Here is a 13,114-nt window from a genome sequence, read left to right as displayed (position 1 = left end):
ATCATCCCTACTGGATACAGCTGTGGGGAGTTGTGGTCCAGAACATCTGGAGGACATCTTCTTTATTGATTTTGACAGTTGCTCAATATTTCACATTCAGTGTCAGCTGGAAGGGGCAATGGGACAGGTACTTATTTGAGAGAGGAATCATATCTATCCTAGTAACCTGGGTGCAGAGTTCAGTGTCCCTATGCAGGCTGCAGTACTCTCTCTATATGAAAGAATTTGGAAGGTTAAAACTCTGTTCTAGGAAACCAGAAGCCCTACAGCTCCTGTCAGCCATCCAGCAATTAGTTTGGTCAACATCCTTCTAACAAACCCTGGCTGTTTTCAGGAGCCTAATTGGCAGCAAGCAGTTGATATCTATTATGTGCTGCTGACAATGAAATATCAGGGGGGAAATCCAAAACGGAAAGCATCATTATGGAACTGCCTGTCACTGAAGGCTTAGTCGTGGTGAACTGTGAGTGGGGAATCTCTTCCCTTTATTTGAGGAAGGGAGCAAAATTCATGGCTGGGGATTTTATTCTGATAATATTCTCAGCCACGAATTTTGCCACAGTGAATAGTATTGAAAAAATTGGACAGTTTGTGGAATGATTTATGTGATTACTGTGGGACAAGTTCATGTACAACAAAAAGAGTGTTCTTAGTTTCTAGTCTAGATACAACCCTTATTGTTCCACAGCCAGACACCAGGAATAATCATGGGAATAAATGTAATTATTGGTGAATGTATAAAGCAACCCAACAAAAACTTTCAAGTTTATTTCTTATGAATCAACTTTACTTTTTTAAAAAAAATGACTGTGAATGTGAATGGACTTGTTACTCAATAATAATTTTTAATATTTTGTATTCCACTTTCAGGAATTTCTGATTCTTCTCTGTTTCAAAACACACTGTGTCCAGATTCTAAAACTTTTCTGGGAGATCTTTATGACACACATTCCCTCTTTGGATGGTCTGAAGCCCCACCTACGTTCCAGTAAGTTCTCTGAATGTCTTCCACTAAACGCTCTGAAAATCTTTAAAAATACGTTATGCAGTTTTCATTTAAGTTTTTTTGTTCAGGAAGAATTGGTACCACCTGAAAACTTGAAATGGGCTGTACTTAGGATTTCACATTGCAAATGCAGGGGGTGGACTTGAGAGCAGGGCAAACCGCTCCCAGTCCATATAAAATGGGCTGCCCGGGTACTTTATGTACTTCAGTATAATTTACCTCAGTATAAAGTAATTTCATATGTTCTTGCAGAAACTATTGCCAAAGTTATTCCAGTAGTGGTAGTTAGGAGGGAATTTATCACAAATTGGCTAGATAAGTGCTGTCAGCGCCAAGGATTTCAGGTGCATGTTTTCAAGGATGAAAGTAAAAGATGAGAGGGAGAAGCAGCAGTGTGGTGGAAATTAATTCAGAAAATGGCTAGTAAGGAAAGTGTTTTACACACCCACACCCACACATACCTTACCACTGTTCTAAGCCATACTCTCCATTTTTATAAAATTGCTATCAAGGTTTCCTTCCACACATTTGCACTTAGTGTATTGCCTGCCCTAGTTCGTTTGGGAGATTGTCAGGTCTAGCTATTGCCTTGCATGAACTGTGAGTACACTCTGGACCCCATACCCAAGGCTACCTGAAGTTGTGAGGATGATTAGTAGAGAGCCAATGTCATGTGGCCAGCATGACTAAGCCGCTTCTGGTGAACCAGAGCAGCGCACAGAAACACCGTTTACCTTCCCGCTGGAGCGGTACCTATTTATCTACTTGCACTTTGACCGTGCTTTCGAACTGCTAGGTTGGCAGGAGCAGGGACCGAGCAACGGGAGCTCACCCCGTCGCGGGGATTTGAACCGCCAACCTTCTGATCAGCTAGCCCTAGGCTCTGTGGTTTAACCCACAGCACCACCCGCGCCCTTCGATAATAAACATAGTGAATAGCAAACTGTTTTTAGGAAATCTTACCTACAATTACAGATCTTTTCGCTCAGGAACTGCTAATGAGCGTCCACAGAACACTACAGTTCCCTGCGAAATAGTTTGAAAACCTTACTACCTTAAAAAAAAGAAAAAGAAAACCTCTGTTAAGCAAGTGTTTCTCCATGAGTTTCTGCAAAAGTTAAAAAAAAAATCATAGGAAGTGATTGCAGCAAATTTGAACTAGTTTTCAATTGGGGCTATAAAAATCTCCAGATATTGCCTGAATCAGGCTTCTGCAACCTAAGATCCTCCTTGTATTTTGGACTTTAAAGTTTCAGCCATCTTAGGGAAGGCTGGTCTAAATTACCATTTTACACTGGACCATATGAGTCTGTTGCTTGTATTGCTACTGTAAACCACTTATTGCAGTTTTTTATAAATAGCAAGTGGCCCAGAAGTTGACTGACTAAATAAATAAATAAATAAATAAATGTTCTTTGAGCAAAGTGCCATACAAACATTCCCAAGTTCATATGACGAGTCCGTGGCAGAGGTGGGATTGAAACACAGGTTTCTGGCCAGCCTTAAAGCAAGCAAGCACATTTTTGCAGAGCAGGGAATGCTCGGTGCTGCTGTAGACTCAAGGCACCTGTTGCTCTGAAACTAGAGTGGTTGAAAAAAAGGAAGCTAGACTCTTTTAAGGCCTGGAAAAAAAGGAGAAACAACACAGAAGCACCATGCTGTTTTCAATAGAAATTGAAACTGGATAAAGTAACTTTAAGCTGCATTATGAGAAGAATGAACCCGGAGGTGCTTACGCTATGACTCTTCAGTTCCTATTATTGAACGTCCACCTACCCCAGAGAGATTTAAAAGAGGCTATAGGTGAGCAGTCTCTATAATGAATAGAGTAGGAATCAACTGGAGTTCATTCTAACAAAGAGCATTCAGAACCAAATCAGGACTCTCCCCTCTTTTCATATAATGGCTAACTAAGGGCTTTATAGCATCAGAAGATTCCTGGGGATGAGCCCGGCTCCACTTTTGAATTATTCCCCAGGGGTTTGTAACCAAGCATTTTACTTCCCAGGAGGAAGTCTGATTTAAACAGCGTACCCGCTGTGTCTGTTGTACAGAACTAAGCCAGCAACTAAAGGTCAATTTTGACCTTCTCTCACGTGTGTGTCATTTCAGCTCCACACAAAACACACTCTACAAAAGCATCTCTAGGTGATCCTCTTGCCCTTCAGGGGCAGAACAGTTGCACTCATATGCAAATGCTTTATTTGGCTAAACAAATAAAAGGTTGGAAGACAGAAAGGTGTTCAAAAATGAATCTAAAGTGGAAGCCAATGGTGTACAGTAATAGAATTTGGCAGCATGTGTTCCAAGTAGGAAGTAAAATTCTTTAAGCAAATTTGCTACAAGGATGGGTGTGGGTGTATATATAAACAGTATATATGTATATATGCATTACATATCGTACTTTTCCGTGTATGACTATATTTTTTCCTAAATTTTTGAAGTTAAAAATGAGGGGTCGTCTTAGGAGGAGGGATTTTGGCAGGCACTGCATTTCTCACCTTGTGGGGTGACTTGCTGCACCGACCAAAATTCCTTCTTCCATACAAGTATTAAAGGTGAAGGAGTCTTCCTCTCTTGTGCAGCTGGTCACTTTCCCCAGCTGCACTGACTTCATGCTCCCCAAAACCACAAAGGATCGTTGTGAAGTCAACATGACATTAACAACACTGTGCCTTCTTTCCTCTTGGTCCTGTTTAATTATTATTAATTACAGCGTTTCCGTGTGCTGCTCTGGTTTCGCCAGAAGCGGCTTAGTCATGCTGGCCACATGACTTGGAAGCTGTCTGCGGACAAACGCCGGCTCCCTTGGCCAGTAAAGCGAGATGAGCGCCGCAACCCCAGAGTCTTTCGCGACTGGACTTAACTGTCAGGGGTCCTTTTATCTTTACCTTTACCTGGTTCTAGGCAATATGGCACTGTGTTGGGAAGCATAGAGTGCTCACGTGTTGCGAATAATGATCAAGATTTATCATGTATAAATCCTTTCCATGTTGCAGTTTTGGGAAACAGCAAAAGATGTGGCGATAGCCACTCTCTTAGATGGCTTTTGTTAAGAAGGGGCGTGGGTGGCGCTGTGGTCTAAACCACCGAGCCGCTTGGGCTTGCTGACTGGAAAGTCACCGGTTCGAATCCCCGCAACGGAGTGAGCTCCCGTTGCTCTGTCCCAGCTCCTGCCAACCTAGCAGTTCGAAAGCACGTCAGTGCAAGTAGATAAATAGGTACCGCTGCTGCGGGAAGGTAAAGAGCGTTTCCATGCGCTCTGGCTTCTGTCACGGTGGTCCGTTGCACCCGAAGCAGTTTAGTCATGCTGGCCACATGACCCGGAAAGCTATCTGTGGACAAACGCCGGCTCCCTCAGCCTGAAAGCGAGATGAGTGCCACAACCCCATAGTCACCTTTGACTGGACTTAACCATCTAGGGGTCTTTTACCTTTTTTGTTAAGACTAAGGCTGTGTAGATACAATATACATTTAAAGCACATTTGAAACACATTGCCAAGAATTCTTTGAGAGCAAGAATGTGCCTAAAATTAAAGTCATACTGTGTTGCACAGCCATATATACATGGAGGAGAGAGAGTTCTATCAATAGCTGCTATATGCAGATTCCAGGGTAAGAGGAGTAGTTCCCTGAGAGCCACTTGCTGGGGAGCAATTGCTTGTTGGCATTTGGGTGACCTGCTGGAAGCAGGATGTTGAATTAGAATAGGGATAAGGGAACTACAACTCCCATTTGCCCCAACCAGCATGGCCAACTCAGAGCATTGTAGCCCCACAACACCTGGAGGACCACAAGTTTCCCATCTAGTTCTTAAGTTCACACAAGATTCTGCTTCCGATATCAGGTAAGCAATACATTTATATCAGTAGTAAAGGTGGGCCAGGAGTGCCTGGTGTGCTCTGGTGCATGGAGCCACGAAGAGTCGGACACGACTAAACGACTATACAACAACAACAAAAGGTGGGCAGGGAACAGTTCATCCACTGTGTATAAAGTTATAGAAAAATATGCATCAGTGTTAATCACTGATCCACATCTGTTCAAGCAGCTGGTGTAGTTACTTCACAATCTAACCTCCAGCCATGTTTACTGTTAATTAAACCCACCATTGGAAGCTCTTTGCTGGCATGGTAGTGGTAGGTTGAATTGCAAGCAGTGTTTACTGTGCTGATTTCAGAAGGTGCCAACCTCCACATGGATCCATTCAGCAAACACTTGGTTGAAAGGCTTGGCTGTAAGAAGGAGCGTAATCCAGTCAGGATTAGAGGCAGTTGGGGTCAGTGAGAATGAAACCTGACATATGTAGCAAGCTGGTGCAATACATTGCTGTGAATGTCAGGATTTGGGAGCTAGCTAGTCTGCATGGTTGGGAATGAGGGGCAACAAGGAAGTGGGAAACCTTTCTGGCAGTACTAACAACGTCAGGGTTAAATTCGATCCATTCACAAGGTGTTCATGTGTATAATATAGTTAGGATGTCATCTCCTGCCTGAAAGCTGTGCTGCCACAATATTTTATACAAGTTCCAGTTTGGTTATGTAGATGCAAGAGCTCATGAATAGACTCCACTGGAGTAGAATGAATCTAATCATGGATATAAATGACTGATGCTCACTAGCTGGCAGTTTTAAAAAGCTTGAAGCAACCAGCTGCCCAAATCCTGCTGGAAATTCAATAGAAGTTGGCTTTCTGCAATCTTCTACATTCTGAAAACTCCTTTGTTAGTTATTAATACAGGATATTCTGTTAAATAAAATGACATCTAAAAGTGAAAGCACATTTCAATGCATAGAAAGGGTTGGCCAGTTTGTTTTCTTGTTCAGCAAGCAGTAGCCCCTAAATTACTTGATCTTTTTTTTTTTTTTTTTTTTTTTGCAACTGTGAGATACCATATACTCTTTGAAGTTCAAAAGAGAAGGGAAGCATTCATCTGGGAAAGAAGCCTTTATCGAGAAATTACAGTACTATGTCGCGCCAAGATAGGAAATCCAACGTCAAATAAGGATTACATTAGAAATAGCTGCAGACATTTCAAAGTTGCATTTGAAGTTTTGGCTGTGCTCTGGTTTTATTTTTGACTTCCAAGCTAAAGGACTCTTTTGTGAAAATGAATTCCCAGGGCTTTGCTGATGTGGATGCATTTTTCATTCCCAGGGCTATCAAGGAAGCCACAGGAAAGAGGCCATTTGTGTTGAGTCGCTCTACATTTGTTGGAAATGGGAAATATACAGCGCACTGGCTAGGGGACAACCATGCTCTTTGGGAAGATATGCACACATCAATAATTGGAATTTTGGAGTTTAACCTTTTTGGAATTCCACAAGTAAGTGGTTTTGAAGGCACGTTAGGCAACCGTTTGCGTACAATGTTGTACCATTTCAAAATGGCCACAAAAGTTGGCAATAACAACAGAAGCAAAGGAATATAAAGTGTCACTTCAGGGGATGGTGCTGATGTTGTGGCATGGTTCAAATGCTGCACTTGTAGGATCCACAGAAGCATGACCACAAAGAGGCATTTTTTCCATTCCCTATATCCTGTAGCAGTCCTACAGCCTCCCCCACTTCTCCTGAATGTCCCTCTGGAATGGCATGGGGCTCGGGAGATTTCATTGGGAAGGTGAATCAGAAACCAAGCAAGATATATACTTGCATAGTTTCAAAAAACTATACTGGATTTTGAAGCCTGGAAGAGAGGCAGACAAGTAGCCTCCATGTTAGTAGACCATTCAGGCCAATGAATACTTTGCAAAAAGGGAAAAATGACAGACTATGTTACCAGTTTGGGTAAAGGTAAAGGGACCCCTGACCATTAGGTCCAGTTGTGTCCGACTCTGGGGTTGCGGCGCTCATCTCGTGTTACTGGCCGAGGGAGCTGGCGTACAACTTCCAGGTCATGTGGCCAGCATGACTAATCCGCTTCTGGTGAACCAGAGCAGTGCATGGAAATGCCGTTTACCTTCCCGCTGGAGCAGTACCTATTTATCTACTTGCACTTTGCCGTGCTTTCGAACTGCTAGGTGAGCAGGAACAGGAACCAAGCAACGGGAGCTCACCCCATCATGGGGATTCGAACCGCCGACCTTCTGATCAGCAAGCCCTAGGCTCTGTGGTTTAACCCACAGCACCACCCGTGTCCCTTACCAGTTAGGGTAGCGTATGCTATTAAGTTTACATTTCAGTGCTAGATAACTACTTTTTTTGCATGGAAACAAACTTAATTAAAAATTTCTGCAGGGTTCTGTTGGCATACGTGAGAATAATCTGGAAGATGAAGCTTGAGCATTGTAACCTCAGTGGTTTGCACAAGGAAGTGCCTCTTACAAAACAATTGGCCTTCACAAGCCATAAGCGCCAATTTGTCCTACTTAAATCGATATATTCTCCAAAGCTCAGCAATCAAACACCATTTAACGTAACAAAGTTCTACGTACACAGAAATGTCCATACCTTGATCCATATACAAGATCTTTTGCTGGCCCATTCATTCCAAAAAAGGGAGCCAAGCTGTCCTCAGGAAGGGATTTGCATACATACCAGTTGCCTCTATTGCAATGAATGAATCCAACACCTGTTACAGACATACGGACTTAAGTAGCAAGGCCTTATGAAATCTAGTATAAAGAGCATCATGGTTTATTTTGTATGTATATTGAAAAGGTCTGATGGGCTTCACCTCCTTAGCATCGAGAGATCAATAGACAATTGCAGCACTGCAGCTGCTGCCTACAGTTGACGCTGACCTTTTGCAGTAGGTAACTGGTATCCAAGCGAATTGTGGCTAGTTTACAGCATGAATGGCAGGAAGCACTGATTTTTGGTCTGTCTTCACAGGTGGGTGCTGATATCTGTGGCTTTTACTATGATACCACTTTTGAACTTTGCCTGCGTTGGACACAGCTTGGTGCATTCTATCCATTGTCCAGAAACCACAACGCAATTGGTCAGAAGGTAAGTAGGTGCCACTTAGAAATATTGCAGTTTGGACATTATACACACACACACACACACACACAATGACAAATGCTCACTTTTCTGGGCTTGGTACAAATTTGGAATGTTCTCCTCATTTGTTTTGACATTCAGTATTGTAGGACTGATGCAATTCTGATGGTTGGCTTGGACAGACATTTTTATATTATGAGCAACTTTGATCATTTGGTTTCTCAGTTTGATTCATCCTCTTAATCTTTTTACAAAATTTTTCGAAAGTATCAGCCAAGTCACTAGCCTTGTGGAACAAACACGTTTCCTACTCAAAAGAAATCATTTTGGCTCAGGTTTGTGCTGAGGTAATTTGCTATCTGGTCACATCAGGGTCTTATGACAGCTTGTCAAGCACTGCTGCTATTGTGAACAAACTAGCACCCATTGAATGTCTATTGACCCAGCTACTGTAAATAAGCAGTGTTGACAGAAAAAAGGGGAACATTAAAATTATGTCTCTGGAAACCAGCTGATTCAGAGAACAGCATAATGTTGGTCAACTGCTTGAAACACCAGTCTGAAACATAAAATGTAGAGGCCAAGAGTTTTGCTTTCTTTGCAAATGTAATTAAAAGGAAGAGGATGCTTTGGTTTTACCTGAACAATAAATTTTTAAATAACATTTTTTGGGGATGAATTTATTTGCAACACTTTTATCCCATTCTACTTTTGAGATGCTCAGGACAATATTGGTTCTCTGCCTTCTTTAATCCTTACATGTGTGTGTGTGTGTGTGTGTGTTGTCTAATTGGGGGGGGCAGGGTGTCAGATAACCCCAACAGATATTGAAAGTATCTCAGGGGTGAGGAGATGAAAATAACAGCCATTCTCCCAGCACAGCCATTCTCCCAGCAACATGTGCAGCAGTCGCATACATAAACATAGTGTACGAAGGGATTCTACATGTATATTAAAGCTGGTCAAACTGGGGAGGGGGGAATCATTAGCAACCTTCATGCAATGCATTGTTCCAATGAGGGGGGCATCTGAACCCTCCCCTATATCATGAGATGAATTGTGTTGAGAGTTGTGGTTGGCCCAAAAGTTACCCAGCAAACTTCCACGTATGAGCCGGGACTCAGATCGCCCTGATCCGTACCACGACATCTCACTGGTTCCTGCTCCCAGGACCTTCACAAAAACATCTTTTTTTAAAAAAAAAAATTGTGATTGGATTAGTTCATCCCTGACCACTGATCCTGCTAGCTACGGATGATGGGAGTTGTAGTCCAAAAAACAGCTGGGGGCGCAAGTTTGGGAAACCCTGGCTTAGTTAAAAGCCAAGCAGCTGATGAAAGAAGAATACCGTAAGTTTACATGCCAAAGCTTGTTTTTCCCTTAGCTTTCAGGATGGGGCAGGGGGTCCAATAAGCTTGAATGCATAAATATAAATAAATGCAAATCAAACCAAAATCCTGCTTTTTCACAGGAACAAGACCCTGGAGTGTTTGGGCTTGAATTTGCCACAATTGCACGATCAACACTTCAGATTAGATACTCCCTCCTGCCATACTTGTACACCCTGTTCTTTGAAGCTCATGCCTTTGGAAATACAGTAGCCCGAGGTTTAATGCATGAGTAAGTTACCCATTCATTTTTCCTCCTTGTCATGGGTTTTTAATCAAAGATATGTTATTAGGTATTTATTTTGTTGATCGTAATGATGATGACGACAAAAACAGGGCTAAGTGTTCTCCACAGGCACAGCAACAGCAGGTTGCAATGGAAATATAATATTTACAGGCATATTTTAAAAGTCCATTGCTTGCCATTCAGAATTCTTTGTTAATGGAAGGTTTGTGGCTAAGTCAATGATAAACTGTTTGAGGGTCTCCAAACGAAATTCAGTTACAAAACATAGCTCAGTTTCATCCAGGGTGTGATGACGGGAATTAAAAATGATAGTGTAAAGGCAAAAATCATGTATAAGCCTGGCCCTAACATGAGGCAGTGGGATGAAGCTGCCTCAGGTGGCAGATACTGAAGGGGCAGAAGCAGACAGACGTGTATGTACCACGTGGTCTGTCCAATGCTCCTTAAGTTGGCCTTCTGTCCTCAGGTACACTGCTCCACCCCTAGCATCAAAGTAAGATTCAGCTGCCGGTCTGGTTATAGAATCATAGAATCATAGAGTTGGAAGAGACCACAAGGGCCATCCAGTCCAACCCCCTGCCATGCAGGAAACACCATCAAAGCATTCCTGACAGATGGCTGTCAAGCCTCCGCTTAAAGACCTCCAAAGAAGGAGACTCCACCACACTCCTTGGCAGCAAATTCCACTGTCGAACAGCTCTTAATGTCAGGAAGTTCTTCCTAATGTTTAGGTGGAATCTTCTTTCTTGTAGTTTGAATCCATTGCCCCGTGGCCGCTTCTCTGGAGCAGCAGAAAACCACCTTTCTCCCTCCTCTATATGACATCCTTTTATATATTTGAACATGGCTATCATATCACCCCTTAACCTTCTCTTCTCCAGGCTAAACATACCCAGCTCCCTGAGCCGTTCCTCATAAGGCATCGTTTCCAGGCCTTTGACCATTTTGGTTGCCCTCCTCTGGAAACGTTCCAGCTTGTCAGTATCCAAAAGGTTGACTTTTCTATGTGGAATATGCAGAGGCACAATCTTCTCTGCCTCAGGCAGCAAAATGTTTCTAGCCAGTTCTAGTCATTAGATTGATAGGATGTTCTAAATACCTTTTGGTAAGCCCTCCTTCAGTCGAAAGACCTCCTGCAATTATATACCCTGCCCACAGGTTGAGTACACCAAACAGTGAGCTATTCATGCATCACAGTTTTCATGCAAACCAGTCTCCACCGCACACTTTTCTCTTCTGTGCTTCAAGCAGCCAACAAGAAATATTTTGTAGCACATGACAACGGCCAGTCTACACAGAGAGACAAGTTTGTGCCAGGTTTTCGTGCCTGCTTAGTGTCATTGAAGCAGCTGTCTGCTGGAAACCAGAAATAGCTGTGTGATGAGGAAACATGAGATGGCTGCCTCTGGGAGCAGATTTTGGTTACTTTTGTTGGGAGACAGAGGAAGCTAATGGGGTTAGAAACCTTGGATTTTTTACCTCGGGTAGCAAAAAGGCCTGCTCTTGGTAGTTCTAGGTTTTTAGTGCCACAATTAGGTGTGCCTCTTTTACCTCCTGAAATGGTATATAATACCAGGCAGATACCCCCCCATGGAGCCTGCTAATGCTATGGGCCCAGCACACTATTTGAAAACATTATTTGGGTTGTGTTTTTAAAGGGGCTCGTGATGTAGACATGCAGGTCTGAGTTTGATCGATTTCCTCTTTATTTTGGATGGTTTCCTTTTTATATTGTGACAGCATTGAAACTATTTAATCATGCGCGTTATGCTTGCATTGAGAGCAGTGTTTCTTAGTCACCTTTCATTTTATCATTTAAATCACATTATGAACATATTTGTCTTGCCTAACTGAGGAGAAAGGGAGAGCAATAGCCCAGTTTCTTTTCCATTGAAAGAGCAAAACATAAGGTGTCTCTGTCTGTGAAGTTTGTTTTGCCACACAGCTAAATAGAGGAGGAAGCCCTGAAGGAAGCCCTGGAGCATATTTACCCTTGCACATTGTGACCTCACAAAGTGTCAATTGCTTCAGAAAAACGAGTAGCTCAGATACCTGTGGGCTCCTTTTTTCTTCAGAACTTTAATGGTGCCACCATCCCTTTTCCGAACCCTCTGTGCGCACATATGACAAGCTGGTCTTGAGCTTCCTCACAGTTGCTGTAAACGCCAATGCAGCTCAGATTACCGCCGAGTTTGATTTCATTTCTGGGCGAGAGAGAGATTGTGACTCAGAGGCAAATATGCACCCCATGTGTTTGACTCCTGCTAATAAAACATCAGGCAGCCGCTGGTATGCAGCAATGCCATGGAATATTAATGAGAACAGCTTTCTGAAGCTCAGTATAGAAGCCCCCAAATCTGTGTCAATGATATCAGATAGGTAAGCATTTTCTTTTTGGAACATACCGGTAGGTAGGCTGACTTCAATACACAGTGAAACCATTTAACCCACAAATACCTACACAAACTGGCAGTGGCTTTCCATAGACCCTGACAGAAGAATTGCCAAGCCTTGCCTGGAGATGCTGGGAATTGAGTCGTGGAATTGTAGGGTGGGAGGGGACAACGAGGGTCATCTAGTCCAACCCTCTGCAATGCAGGAATCCTTCCCACAGCTGTCCCTGGGTGGGCTCGAACCGCCAACCTCCTGGTTAACAGCCAGATGCACTGACCCATTGCACCACCTGACTCTGGAACCTTTTCCATGCCAAGCATGTGCTCTGAACTATGGCCCTTCCCAGGGGCGTACCCAGGATCAAAACTATGGGGGGGGGGGCAAGCCATGGTCGTTCAGGTTCAAAAACAAAAACAGCTTCAAAAAACAGAAAAGCTTTTCCCCCCAAACAGAAAGCCCCAAATGGCAGAAAAACTCAGTTTCCCAGGATCCTCAGTCCTCGCAAAGGAACTACTCACCATGCAAGGGAACTCAGTTTGCCAAGCTCCCTTGCAACGATGAATTCGCCCCCTGATACTGCCCAAGTCTCAGCCTGCATCCCCATTTGACCAAGCAGGGTGCAGGCTAGGATCCGGTTTCTGATAGGCACGCCAGCTCTTTGTCAGCATGAGGGAGGGGGAAACAGCCGGCGCAACACACACACACACACAGAGTGGCCAACTGCCTTGGCAAGAGCGGAAGAGCTCAATTGTTACTGAGATTTTGGGAGGGGGAGAAAGACCAGTCTTGAGCTTTTTTTCCTTTTAGGTTGCCGATAACCATTTATTTTTATTTATTTTTTTGCTTCTGGGGGGGCAGCTGCCCCTCCTGCCCCCCCCCCCGGGTACGCCCATGGCCCTTCCCCTTTCAATGAAGGAAACGTAACATTTCCTATATTGCTGTACCTTTGGCTTCCACGGCACACAAACTGGTAACCAGCAGGGGTGTGGCAGGTGGGGAAAATTAAAACAGAAATGCCCCGGTCTGGTGGCTCCAGTTCAGGAGCTCTGAGGTTCTGTGGAGCTTTACACAGGCAGGGGCTTCTTAATTTTTCCTTGCAGAGGAATGCTTTGCAGTCATGGGGCATTTCCTG

At 43.5% G+C, this 13,114-nt stretch overlaps 1 protein-coding gene across 1 annotated transcript in view; it reads left to right on the top strand.

Moving 5' to 3' along the window:
- Positions 1-13,114, top strand: part of LOC117054267 (maltase-glucoamylase, intestinal-like) — an 80,541-nt gene that overhangs the window by 49,503 nt on the left and 17,924 nt on the right. The window contains exons 13-16 of the mRNA XM_033162937.1: positions 871-988; positions 6,164-6,332; positions 7,843-7,959; positions 9,425-9,573. Of these exons, the coding sequence (XP_033018828.1) occupies positions 871-988; positions 6,164-6,332; positions 7,843-7,959; positions 9,425-9,573 (553 nt within the window). The remainder of the gene's footprint in view (positions 1-870; positions 989-6,163; positions 6,333-7,842; positions 7,960-9,424; positions 9,574-13,114) is intronic.

Source organism: Lacerta agilis, chromosome 10, assembly GCF_009819535.1.
Source record: "Lacerta agilis isolate rLacAgi1 chromosome 10, rLacAgi1.pri, whole genome shotgun sequence".
NCBI classification, from domain to species: Eukaryota; Metazoa; Chordata; class Lepidosauria; order Squamata; family Lacertidae; genus Lacerta; species Lacerta agilis.
Note: the sequence above shows the minus strand (reverse complement) of the source record. Positions and strands in the feature narration are given on the sequence as shown.